Source organism: Oncorhynchus tshawytscha, unplaced genomic scaffold, assembly GCF_018296145.1.
Source record: "Oncorhynchus tshawytscha isolate Ot180627B unplaced genomic scaffold, Otsh_v2.0 Un_contig_7503_pilon_pilon, whole genome shotgun sequence".
NCBI classification, from domain to species: domain Eukaryota; kingdom Metazoa; phylum Chordata; class Actinopteri; order Salmoniformes; family Salmonidae; genus Oncorhynchus; species Oncorhynchus tshawytscha.
This window is the reverse complement of record NW_024608745.1, coordinates 65,001-78,419: the sequence shown is the minus strand read 5'-3', so window position 1 is coordinate 78,419 and position 13,419 is coordinate 65,001. Positions and strand designations below refer to the sequence as shown.

Below are 13,419 nucleotides of genomic sequence, written 5' to 3'. Positions count from 1 at the left end.
TCTCTGTCTCTCTCTCTCCTCTCACTCCTTCCTCTCCATGCCTCTGTCTCTCCCTGCTCTCTCACTCTCTCTCCTCTCCATCTCTCTGCTTGCCTCTCCATCTCTCATGTCTCTCTCTGTCTCTCTCATCTCCCTCCTTCCTCTCCCGTCTCTCTCTCTCCTCTCTCACTCCTTCCTCTCCATGTCTCTGTCTCTCTCTCTCTCTCTCACTCCTTCCTCTCCATGTCTCTCTTGATGTGGGCATGGGGCACTTTCTGTACCTTACATCTACCAGACAGTAATAATCTTCCCAGACAGTAATAATCTACAGAACATCTTCCCAGACAGTAATAATCTACAGAACATCTTCCCAGACAGTAATAATCTACAGAACATCTTCCCAGACAGTAATAATCTACAGAACATCTTCCCAGACAGTAATAATCTACAGAACATTTTACCAGACAGTAATAATCTACAGAACATCTTCCCAGACAGTAATAATCTACAGAACATCTTCCCAGACAGTAATAATCTACAGAACATCTACATGGATGAAGGAACATGTTACCAGACGAGACAGTAGTTTCTGAAGAAGCAGAAGGAGAGGAGGAGGAGGAGGAGGAAGAGGAGGAGGAGGAGGATGAAGAGGAGGAGGAGGATGTAGGTGTGTGCGGAGGAGGAGGAGGATGAGGAAGAGGAGCAGGATGTAGGTGTGTGCGGAGGAGGAGGAGGATGTAGGTGTGTGCGGATAGAGGAGGAGGAGGAAGAGGAGGAGGAGGATGTAGGTGTGCGGATAGAGGAGGAGGAGAAGGAGAGGAGGAGGAGGATGTAGGTGTGCGAGCGGAGGAGGAGGATGAGGTGTGTGCTGAGGAGGATGAGGTGTGTGCGGAGGAGGAGGAGGAGGATGTAGGGAGGAGGAGGAGGAGGAGGAGGATGTAGGTGTGTGCGGAGGAGGAGGAGGAGGAGGAGGATGTAGGTGTGTGCGGAGGAGGAGGAGGAGGATGTAGGTGTGTGCGGATAGAGGCGGAGAGATCTTACCGGACAAAGTAGTCGTTCCGGATGAGCATTAGGTGTTGTAGGATGGAGAGGAAGTAGACCTCTGCTCCGGTGTCCTTCACCATACTCTGAACCACGTTGAACACATCTCCCACATCAGTACAGACAGGGTTAAGGACTCCTCCGCATCAGTAATTATACATTATAATAAAACTAAAGGAATTACATTGGGGAATTCATTCAATTAATTCAGAATTTACATGAGGGGGCTGAAAACAGGAGGACATAGATATGGTATTGTAGAGACTATAGAGATATGGTATTGTAGAGACTATAGAGATATGGTATTGTAGAGACTATAGAGATATGGTATTGTAGAGACTATAGAGATATGGTATTGTAGAGATATGGTATTGTAGAGACTATAGAGATATGGTATTGTAGAGATTATAGAGATATGGTATTGTAGAGATATGGTATTGTAGAGACTATAGAGATATGGTATTGTAGAGACTATAGAGATATGGTATTGTAGAGACTATAGAGATATGGTATTGTAGAGACTATAGAGATATGGTATTGTAGAGATATGGTATTGTAGAGACTATAGAGATATGGTATTGTAGAGATTATAGAGATATGGTATTGTAGAGACTATAGAGATATGGTATTGTAGAGACTATAGAGATATGGTATTGTAGAGATATGGTAGAGAGACTATAGAGATATGGTATTGTAGAGACTATAGAGATATGGTATTGTAGAGACTATAGAGATATGGTATTGTAGAGACTATAGAGATATGGTATTGTAGAGACTATAGAGATATGGTATTGTAGAGACTATAGAGATATGGTATTGTAGAGACTATAGAGATATGGTATTGTAGAGACTATAGAGATATGGTATTGTAGAGACTATAGAGATATGGTATTGTAGAGACTATAGAGATATGGTATTGTAGAGACTATAGAGATATGATTGTAGAGACTATAGAGATATGGTATTGTAGAGATTATAGAGATATGGTATTGTAGAGACTATAGAGATATGGTATTGTAGAGATTATAGAGATATGGTATTGTAGAGACTATAGAGATATGGTATTGTAGAGACTATAGAGATATGGTATTGTAGAGATTATAGAGATTTGGTATTGTAGAGACTATAGGGATATGGTATTGTAGAGACTATAGAGATATGGTATTGTAGAGACTATAGAGATATGGTATTGTAGAGACTATAGAGATATGGTATTGTAGAGATTATAGAGATATGGTATTGTAGAGACTATAGAGATATGGTATTGTAGAGATTATAGAGATATGGTATTGTAGAGACTATAGAGATATGGTATTGTAGAGACTATAGAGATATGGTATTGTAGAGACTATAGAGATATGGTATTGTAGAGATATAGAGATATGGTATTGTAGAGACTATAGAGATATGGTATTGTAGAGACTATAGAGATATGGTATTGTAGAGACTATAGAGATATGGTATTGTAGAGACTATAGAGATATGGTATTGTAGAGATATATAGAGATATGGTATTGTAGAGACTATAGAGATATGGTATTGTAGAGATATAGAGATATGGTATTGTAGAGATATAGAGATATGGTATTGTAGAGACTATAGAGATATGGTATTGTAGAGATATGGTATTGTAGAGACTATAGAGATATGGTATTGTAGAGATTATAGAGATTTGGTATTGTAGAGACTATAGAGATATGGTATTGTAGAGATATGTATTGTAGAGATTATAGAGATATGGTATTGTAGAGATATGGTATTGTAGAGATTATAGAGATATGGTATTGTAGAGACTATAGAGATATGGTATTGTAGAGATTATAGAGATATGGTATTGTAGAGACTATAGAGATATGGTATTGTAGAGATATGGTATTGTAGAGACTATAGAGATATGGTATTGTAGAGATATGGTATTGTAGAGACTATAGAGATATGGTATTGTAGAGATTATAGAGATATGGTATTGTAGAGATATAGGATATGTTATATTGGTATAGAGACTATAGAGATATGGTATTGTAGAGATATGGTATTGTAGAGATTATAGAGATATGGTATATGTATTGTAGAGACTATAGAGATATGGTATTGTAGAGATATGGTATTGTAGAGATTATAGAGATATGTTATTGTAGAGACTATAGAGATATGGTATTGTAGAGACTATAGAGATATGGTATTGTAGAGATATGGTATTGTAGAGACTATAGAGATATGGTATTGTAGAGATATGGTATTGTAGAGACTATAGAGATATGGTATTGTAGAGATATGGTATTGTAGAGACTGTAGAGATATGGTATTGTAGAGACTATAGAGATATGGTATTGTAGAGACTATAGAGATATGGTATTGTAGAGACTATAGAGATATGGTATTGTAGAGACTATAGAGATATGGATAGAGGTATTGTAGAGACTATAGAGATATCTCTATTGTAGAGACTATGGTATTGTAGAGACTATAGAGATATCTGTATTGTAGAGGGGCAGGTACTATCTATTGATAGAGATCTATAGAGATATGGGGTAGGTACTATCTCTAGATATGGTATTGTAGAGTACTATCTCTAGAGATATGGTACTATCTATTGTAGAGATACTATAGAGATATTGTATGAGGGTAGGTACTATCTCTATTGTATGAGGGTATACTATCTCTATTGTATGAGGGGTAGAGTACTATCTATTGTATGAGGGGTAGGTACTATCTCTATTGTATGAGGGTAGTACTATCTATTGACTAGGTATATCTCTATTGTATGAGGGGTAGGTACTATCTCTATTGTATGAGGGGTAGGTACTATCTATTGTTATGAGGGTAGGTACTATCTCTACTGTATGAGGCAGGCTATCTCTACTGTATGAGGGGGAGGCACTATCTCTACTGTATGAGGGGCAGGTACTATCTCTACTGTATGAGGGGCAGGTACTATCTCTATTGTATGAGGGCAGGTACTATCTATATGAGGGGTGGTACTATCTCTACTGAGACTATCTCTATTGTATGAGGGGTGGTACTATCTCTACTGAGGGGTAGGTACTATCTCTATTGTATGAGGGGTAGGTACTATCTCTATTGTATGAGGTAGGTACTATCTCTGCTGTATGAGGGGTAGGTACTATCTCTACTGTATGAGGGCAGGTACTATCTCTATTGTATGAGGGGTAGGTACTATCTATATTGTATGAGGGGTAGGTACTATCTCTATTGTATGAGGGGTAGGTACTATCTCTACTGTATGAGGGGTAGGTACTATCTCTACTGCATGAGGGGTAGGTACTATCTCTACTGTATGAGGGGTAGGTACTATCTCTACTGTATGAGGGTAGGTACTATCTCATTGTATGAGGGGTAGGTACTATCTCTATTGTATGAGGGGGTACTATCTCTACTGTATGAGGGGTAGGTACTATCTCTATTGTATGAGGGGTAGGTACTATCTCTACTGTGTGATGAGGTAGGTACTATCTCTACTGTATGAGGGTAGGTACTATCTCTATGTATGAGGGGTAGGTACTATCTCTACTGTATGAGGGTAGGTACTATCTCTACTGTATGAGGGGTAGGTACTATCTATATTGTATGAGGGTAGGTACTATCTCTATGTATGAGGGGTAGGTACTATCTCACTGAGGGCAGGTACTATCTCTACTGTATGAGGGTAGGTACTATCTCTACTGTATGAGGGGTAGGTACTATCTCTTGTATGAGGGGTAGGTACTATCTATATTGTATGAGGGGTAGGTACCATCTATTGTATGAGGGCAGGCTATCTCACTGTATGAGGGGTAGGTACTATCTCTACTGTATGAGGGTAGGTACTATCTCTACTGTATGAGGGGTAGGTACTATCTCTATTGTATGAGGGGTAGGTACTATCTCTATTGTATGAGGGGTAGGTACTATCTATACTGTATGAGGGTAGGTACTATCTCTACTGTATGAGGGGTAGGTACTATCTCATTGTATGAGGGGCAGGTACTATCTATATTGTATGAGGGGTAGGTACTATCTCTATTGTATGAGGGGTAGGTACTATCTCTACTGTATGAGGGGTAGGTACTATCTCTATTGTATGAGGGGCAGGTACTATCTCTACTGTATGAGGGGAGGGTACTATCTCTATTGTATGAGGGGTAGGTACTATCTCTACTGTATGAGGGGTAGGTACTATCTCTACTGTATGAGGGGAGGGTACTATCTCTATTGTATGAGGGGTAGGCACTATCTCTATCTGTATGAGGGGTAGGTACTATCTCTATGTATGAGGGGTAGGTACTATCTCTACTGTATGAGGGGTAGGTACTATCTCTATTGTATGAGGGGTAGGTACTATCTCTACTGTATGAGGGTATTAGGTACTATCTCTACTGTATGAGGGGTAGGTACTATCTCTACTGATGAGGGGTAGTACTATCTCTATTGTATGAGGGGTAGGTACTATCTCTACTGTATGAGGGGTAGGTACTATCTCTATTGTATGAGGGGTAGGTACTATCTCTATGTATGAGGGTAGGTACTATCTCTACTGTATGAGGGTAGGTACTATCTCTACTGTATGAGGGGTAGGTAGGAGGGGTAGGTACTATCTCTATATGAGGGGTAGGTACTATCTCTATTGTATGAGGGAGGGGTAGGTACTATCTCTACTGTATGAGGGGGTACTATCTCTATTGTACTATCTCTCTACTGTATGAGGGGTAGGTACTATCTCTACTGTATGAGGGGTAGGTACTATCTCTTGTATGAGGGGTGGTACTATCTCTACTGTATGAGGGTAGGTACTATCTCTACTGTATGAGGGGTAGGTACTATCTCTACTGTATGAGGGGTAGGGAGGAGGGGTAGGTACTATCTCTACTGTATGAGGGCAGGTACTATCTCTACTGTATGAGGGGTACTATCTCTACTGTATGAGGGTAGGTACTATCTCTACTGTATGAGGGTAGGTACTATCTCTACTGTATGAGGGGTAGGTACTATCTCTACTGTATGAGGGGTAGGTACTATCTCTACTGTATGAGGGTAGGTACTATGTATGAGGGGTAGGTACTATCTCTACTGTATGAGGGGTAGGTACTATCTCTACTGTATGAGGGGTAGGTACTATCTCATCTCTCTCTACTGTATGAGGGGTGGTACTATCTCTACTGTATGAGGGGTAGGTACTATCTCTACTGGTACTGTATGAGGGGTAGGTACTATCTCTACTGTATGAGGGGCAGGTACTATCTCTACTGTATGAGGGTAGGTATCTCTATACTGTATGAGGGGTAGGTACTATCTCTATTGTATGAGGGGTAGGTACTATCTCTATTGTATGAGGGGTAGGTACTATCTCTATTGTATGAGGGGTAGGTACTATCTCTACTGTATGAGGGGTAGGTACTATCTCTACTGTATGAGGGGTAGGTACTATCTCTACTGTATGAGGGGTAGGTACTATCTCTATTGTATGAGGGGTAGGTACTATCTCTATTGTATGAGGGGTAGGTACTATCTCTACTGTATGAGGGGTAGGTACTATCTCTACTGTATGAGGGGTAGGTACTATCTCTATTGTATGAGGGTAGGTACTATCTCTATATTGTATTAGTACTCTCTCTTGGCCCTGTATTAATGTCAGAGTACCTTCCATAAGAGGGTGAACAGTATCAGCTCTAGTACCTGAATGTATAATGGATGAGAGACTGAAGGAGGAGAGGCAACGTGGGATCAACAACACAGTGCAGTATGTTAAAGACTGTGTGTGTGTGTGTGTGTCTGTGTGTCTGTGTGTGTGTGTGTCTGTGTGTCTGTGTGTGTGTGTCTGTGTGCGTGCGTGCGTGTGTGCGTGTGTGTGTGTGTGTGTGTGCGTGTGTGCGTGGTGTCTGTGCGTGTCTGTGCGCGTGTCTGTGCGCGTGTCTGTGCGTGCGTCTGTGTGTGTGTGTGTGTGTGTGTGTGTGTGTGTGTGTGTGTGTGTGTGTACAGTAGATGAGGATATTCCAGTTCACTCTTGATGTCCTCCAGCCGGTGACTGAGCTCCATCAGATCCTCTTCCCTGTGCTCCTCAAACACCTATTGGGAAACAGACACGTAGATACATAGAAACGCACATCGAATACGAGACGGCTTTTAAACCCCCGTTTCTACATCCACGTCTTCAACTGTTACTTTCTGTCTGTAGATATTGGTTTAACAATAACATTCAATTCATTCACCTTGAGCTGAATGTCCAGGGCATCGTTCCTGATCGTTGTCAGATGCTGCAGGAAAGAGAGAGGAAGAGAGAGGGAGGGATGAGGTGAGGAATAGAGAGGAGGAGGAGGGGGGCAGAAGGGGAAGAGAGAGAGGGAGGAAGGGATGAGGTGAGGAATAGAGAGGAGGAGGAGGGGGCGCAGAAGGGTAAGAGAGAGAGGAGGGATGGAAAAGTCAGATTGAGAGAGGGGGAGGAAAAGAGATGAGGAAGAAGGAGCAGGAGGACAGGAAGAGAGAGAGAGAGAATAGGAGAGATGAGGACAGAAAGAGAGGAGAGGAAGAAAGAGAGGAGAGAGAATAGGAGAGATGAGGACAGAAAGAGAGGAGAGGAAGAAAGAGAGGAGAGAGAATAGGAGAGATGAGGAGGACAGGAAGAGAGAGGAGAGAGAATAGGAGAGATGAGGAGGACAGGAAGAGAGGAGAGGAAGAAAGAGAGGAGAGAGAATAGGAGAGATGAGGAGAGAGAGGAAGGACAGAAGGAGGAAGGACAGAAGGAGGAGGAGGAAGGACAGAAGGAGGAGGAGGAAGAACAGAAGGAGGAAGGACAGAAGGAGGAGGAGGAAGGACAGAAGGAGGAGGAAGAACAGGAGGAGGAGGAAGGACAGGAGGATGAGGATGGACAGGAGGAAGAAGGAGGAGGAGGAAGGACAGGAGGAGGAAGGAGGAAGGACAGGAGGACGAGGAGGAAGAACAGAAGGAGGAAGGACAGAAGGAGGAGGAGGAAGGACAGAAGGAGGAGGAAGAACAGGAGGAGGAGGAAGGACAGGAGGATGAGGATGGACAGAAGGAGGAAGGAGGAGGACGAAGGACAGAAGGAGGAGGAGGAAGGACAGAAGGAGGAAGGAGGAGAAGGAAGGACAGACAGATGAGGAGGAAGGACAGAAGGACAAGGAAGGACAGAAGGAGGAAGACCGAAGGAGGGGGAGGAAGAGGAAGGACAGAAGGAGAAGGAAGGAAGGACGAGGAGGAAGAACAGAAGGAGGAGGAAGGAAGAACAGAAGCAGGAAGGACAGAAGGAGGAAGGAAAGAAGGAGGAGGAGGAAGAGGAAGGAGGTAGGACAGAAGGAGGAAGGAGGAGGAGCAAGGACAGAAGGAGGAGGAGGAGGAAGGACAGAAGGAGGAGGAGGAGGAAGGACAGAAGGAGGAGGAGGAAGGACAGAAGGAGGAAGTAGGAAGGAGGACGAAGGACAGAAGGAGGAAGGAGGAGGAAGGACAGAAGGATGAGGAGGAAGGACAGAAGGAGGAAGGGGGAGGAGGAATGACAGAAGGAGGAGGGAGGACAGAAGGAGGAGGAGGAGGGAGGACAGGAGGAGGAGGAGGAAGGACAGAAGGAGGAGGAGGAAGGACAGAAGGAGGCAAAATTAATAATGTAATTAGATATCCATTGTAAAACAGCCTCTTCAGCTCATTACCCTCCTCTAGACCCCTAAAACCACAGACAGAACATTACCCTCCCTAGTCCCCCTAAAACACCAGACAGAACATTACCCTCCTCTAGACCCCTAAAACACCAGACAGAACATTACCCTCCTCTAGACCCCTAAAACACCAGACAGAACATTACCCTGCTCTAGACCCCTAAAACACCAGACAGAACATTACCCTCCTCTAGACCCCTAAAACACCAGACAGAACATTACCCTCCTCTAGACCCCTAAAACACCAGACAGAACATTACCCTCCTCTAGACCCCTAAAACACCAGACAGAACATTACCCTCATCTAGACCCCTAAAACACCAGACAGAACATTACCCTCCTCTAGACCCCTAAAACACCAGACAGTAGGGTATGAGTCCCAAAATGGCACCCTGTTAATTTTAGTGCACTAGTTTTGACCAGGGCACATAGGATCTGTGGAATAAAGTGGTAAACTATGTAGGGAGCCGTTTGGGATGCAGACAGCGCTGTGGTGGCTGATTGCTGCTGCCACTGCAGTTGTTTGTTTGCCTGGTGTGTGTGTCTGTGTGTGTGTGTGTGTGTGTGTCTGTGTGTCTGTGTGTGTGTGTGCTGTGTTGTCTGTGTGTGTGTGTTTTGTGATTGTGGTGTGTCTGTGTGTGTGTGTCTTGGTGTGTGTGTGTGTGTGTGTGTGTGTTCCTTGCTTCTAGCGTTGTTGATAGAAGGTAAATGTTCAGGGCGGCGGTGGAGAGAGAGAGAGAGCCGGCGGGGACAGACAACACAACCAACCACCTCGTAGCGCCGCTCCCCGATTGGCTGGCTGGCGAACAGAGACGTGCGACCTCTCCGAGCGTTCAACAATATTTCACTCAAGTGGACAACTAATTTAAATATGAATGTGTACATGGCCTACAGTCATACGGCTGGGGCCGGGCGGGCAACGATGCTCAGCTTACAGTCATACGGCTGGGGCCGGGCGGGCAACGATGCTCAGCCTACAGTCATACGGCTGGGGCCGGGCGGGCAACGATGCTCAGCCTACAGTCATACGGCTGGGGCCGGGCGGGCAACGATGCTCAGCCTACAGTCATACGGCTGGGGCCGGGCGGGCAACGATGCTCAGCTTACAGTCATACGGACGGGGCCGGGCGGGCAACGATGCTCAGCTTACAGTCATACGGCTGGGGCCGGGCGGGCAACGATGCTCAGCCTACAGTCATACGGCTGGGGCCGGGCGGGCAACGATGCTCAGCTTACAGTCATACGGCTGGGGCCGGGCGGGCAACGATGCTCAGCTTACAGTCATACGGACGGGGCCGGGCGGGCAACGATGCTCAGCTTACAGTCATACGGACGGGGCCGGGCGGGCAACGATGCTCAGCTTACAGTCATACGGACGGGGCCGGGCGGGCAACGATGCTCAGCTTACAGTCATACGGCTGGGGCCGGGCGGGCAACGATGCTCAGCTTACAGTCATACGGACGGGGCCGGGCGGGCAACGATGCTCAGCTTACAGTCATACGGACGGGGCCGGGCGGGCAACGATGCTCAGCTTACAGTCATACGGACGGGGCCGGGCGGGCAACGATGCTCAGCTTACAGTCATACGGACGGGGCCGGGCGGGCAACGATGCTCAGCGTACAGTCATACGGCTGGGGCCGGGCGGGCAACGATGCTCAGCTTACAGTCATACGGCTGGGGCCGGGCGGGCAACGATGCTCAGCTTACAGTCATACGGCTGGGGCCGGGCGGGCAACGATGCTCAGCTTACAGTCATACGGCTGGGGCCGGGCGGGCAACGATGCTCAGCGTACAGTCATACGGCTGGGGCCGGGCGGGCAACGATGCTCAGCGTACAGTCATACGGCTGGGGCCGGGCGGGCAACGATGCTCAGCTTACAGTCATACGGCTGGGGCCGGGCGGGCAACGATGCTCAGCCTACAGTCATACGGCTGGGGCCGGGCGGGCAACGATGCTCAGCTTACCGGTAAAATCTATCTGAGGCCGAGCGGGCAACGATGCTCAGCTTACAGTCATACGGCTGGGGCCGGGCGGGCAACGATGCTCAGCCTACAGTCATACGGCTGGGGCCGGGCGGGCAACGATGCTCAGCTTACCGGTAAAATCTATCTGAGGCCGAGCGGGCAACGATGCTCAGCTTACAGTCATACGGCTGGGGCCGGGCGGGCAACGATGCTCAGCTTACCGGTAAAATCTATCTGAGGCCGAGCGGGCAACGATGCTCAGCTTACCGGTAAAATCTATCTGAGGCCGAGCGGGCAACGATGTTCAGCTTACCGGTAAAATCTATCTGAGGCCGAGCGGGCAACGATGCTCAGCTTACAGTCATACGGCTGGGGCCGGGCGGGCAACGATGCTCAGCTTACCGGTAAAATCTCTCTGAGGCCGGAGCGAATGAACTCATTCCTGATGTGAAGCCTGAAGTCCAGCTCGTCTGGAGACGTCACCAGAGCATTGATGAGCTGCATGCAGGCCACCTAGATTAAACACAGAGATAACATTCAGACTGGGAGATGGAGGGAGGGAAGGAGATGGGAGGGAGATGGGAGGGAGGGAGATGGGAGGGAGGGGGGTCAGTGAGGGAGGGAGAGTGGGTGAGGGAGGGAGAGATGGGAGGGAGGGGGAGGGAGAAATGGGAGGGAGGAGGGGGTCAGTGAGGGAGGAGACATTGTGTGTGTGTGTGTGTGTGTGTGTGTGTGTGTGTGTGTGTGTGTCCAGCAGAAGTCATGTTGGGTGAATGGAGTGAGTTCTCTCCTAAAGGAAACCAGGACACCAGAACTAACACATCTCTATTTTACTGTCGTCACAAACTCTTGAGTTCACAACAGCACACACAACCTCCCTGCCTGCACAAAGACGTGTGTGTGACAGTCATTTTGAGGGCAGAGCTCAGTCTGTTGGAAGACGTTGCGTCCCCTCTTCCTCTCCCATGTGAGATGGGTTATCATGAGGAAACCTGGACAGACAGGATCCAGTCCACTGGTCAGGAAAACACATTACAATCAATTATTGATCCTCTCCAACTGATGCATTGGTGTGTGAAGTATGAAATAAGGACGTGGTGAGGTGAAGGGGGGGGAGAGAGAGACAGAGACACAGGCAGAGAGAGAGAGAGAGAGAGAGAGAGAGAGATAGAGAGACATAGAGAGAGAGATAGAGAGACATAGAGAGAGAGAGAGACAGAGAGACACAGGCAGAGAGAGAGAGAGAGACAGAGAGAGAGAGAGAGAGAGACAGAGAGAGAGAGAGACAGAGAGAGAGAGAGAGAGAGAGAGAGAGGGTGTGTGTGTGTGTGTGTGTGTGTGTGTGTGTGTGTGAGCGTGTGTGCATGATGAGAGGATGGAGACAGAGTGGTCTCTAGTTGATTGTCGTCGTGGTAAAACAGTCATTGCAGCACCGCAGTCAGAGAAGGGCACTTATTTGACGAGCGACTGGCATCATACAGCGACATCAATAGTGATTGTGTTTTCACTCAGGGAAGGATGGATCCACTGTCTAATATATCACAGGGGAGTCATTTACACAGAGGGAACAGAGACACACCTTGGGATTAGATGGGACTAAGTAGAGAACAGATGGGACTAGGTAGAGAACAGACAGGGATTAGATGGGACTAAGTAGAGAACAGACAAGGGATTAGATGGGACTAAGTAGAGAACAGACAGGGATTAGATGGGACTAAGTAGAGAACAGACAGGGATTAGATGGGACTAAGTAGAGAACAGACAGGGATTAGATGGGACTAAGTAGAGAACAGACAGGGGTTAGACAGGATGAATTAAACATTTGGGGGGTAAACACTCCTCATCTCAGTCTCCTTGTGGGATATGAAATATGGACTGCATTTCTGTTTCATGGTTTCATCAAATCATTTGGTTTTGGTGAAAAAAGACAAACGGACTGTGAAGAAATTAAGACAAATAAATAAAACGAAATATTAATTTCAGTGTTACTTAATATACATATCTGTTAGATGGGACTCATCCACCCTACATATCTGTTAGATGGGACTCATCCACCCTACATGGGACTCATCCACCCTACATATCTGTGAGATGGGACTCATCCACCCTACATATCTGTTAGATGGGACTCATCCACCCTACATATCTGTTAGATGGGACTCATCCACCCTACATATCTGTGAGATGGGACTCATCCACCCTACATATCTGTTAGATGGGACTCATCCACCCTACATGGGACTCATCCACCCTACATATCTGTGAGATGGGACTCATCCACCCTACATATCTGTTAGATGGGACTCATCCACCCTACATATCTGTTAGATGGGACTCATCCACCCTACATATCTGTTAGATGGGACTCATCCACCCTACATATCTGTGAGATGGGACTCATCCACCCTACATATCTGTGAGATGGGACTCATCCACCCTACATATCTGTTAGATGGGACTCATCCACCCTACATATCTGTTAGATGGGACTCATCCACTATACATATCTGTTAGATGGGACTCATCCACTATACATATCTGTTAGATGGGACTCATCCACCCTACATATCTGTTAGATGGGACTCATCCACCCTACATATCTGTTAGATGGGACTCATCCACCCTACATATCTGTTAGATGGGACTCATCCACCCTACATATCTGTTAGATGGGACTCATCCACCCTACATATCTGTTAGATGGGACTCATCCACCCTACATATCTGTTAGATGGGACTCATCCACCCTACATATCTGTTAGATGGGACTC

The 13,419-nt window shown here is 46.3% G+C and overlaps 1 protein-coding gene across 1 annotated transcript in view; it reads right to left on the bottom strand.

Moving 5' to 3' along the window:
- Positions 1-1,020: 1,020 nt before the first annotated feature.
- The window catches only part of LOC121843780 (protein diaphanous homolog 3-like), a gene marked incomplete at its 3' end in the record, with an annotated part of 68,570 nt that continues 56,171 nt past the window's right edge, over positions 1,021-13,419 (bottom strand). The window contains exons 8-11 of the mRNA XM_042313595.1: positions 11,051-11,161; positions 7,227-7,271; positions 7,010-7,083; positions 1,021-1,137 (exon numbers count right to left, since the gene is read on the bottom strand). Coding sequence (XP_042169529.1) covers positions 1,021-1,137; positions 7,010-7,083; positions 7,227-7,271; positions 11,051-11,161 — 347 coding nt within the window. The remainder of the gene's footprint in view (positions 1,138-7,009; positions 7,084-7,226; positions 7,272-11,050; positions 11,162-13,419) is intronic.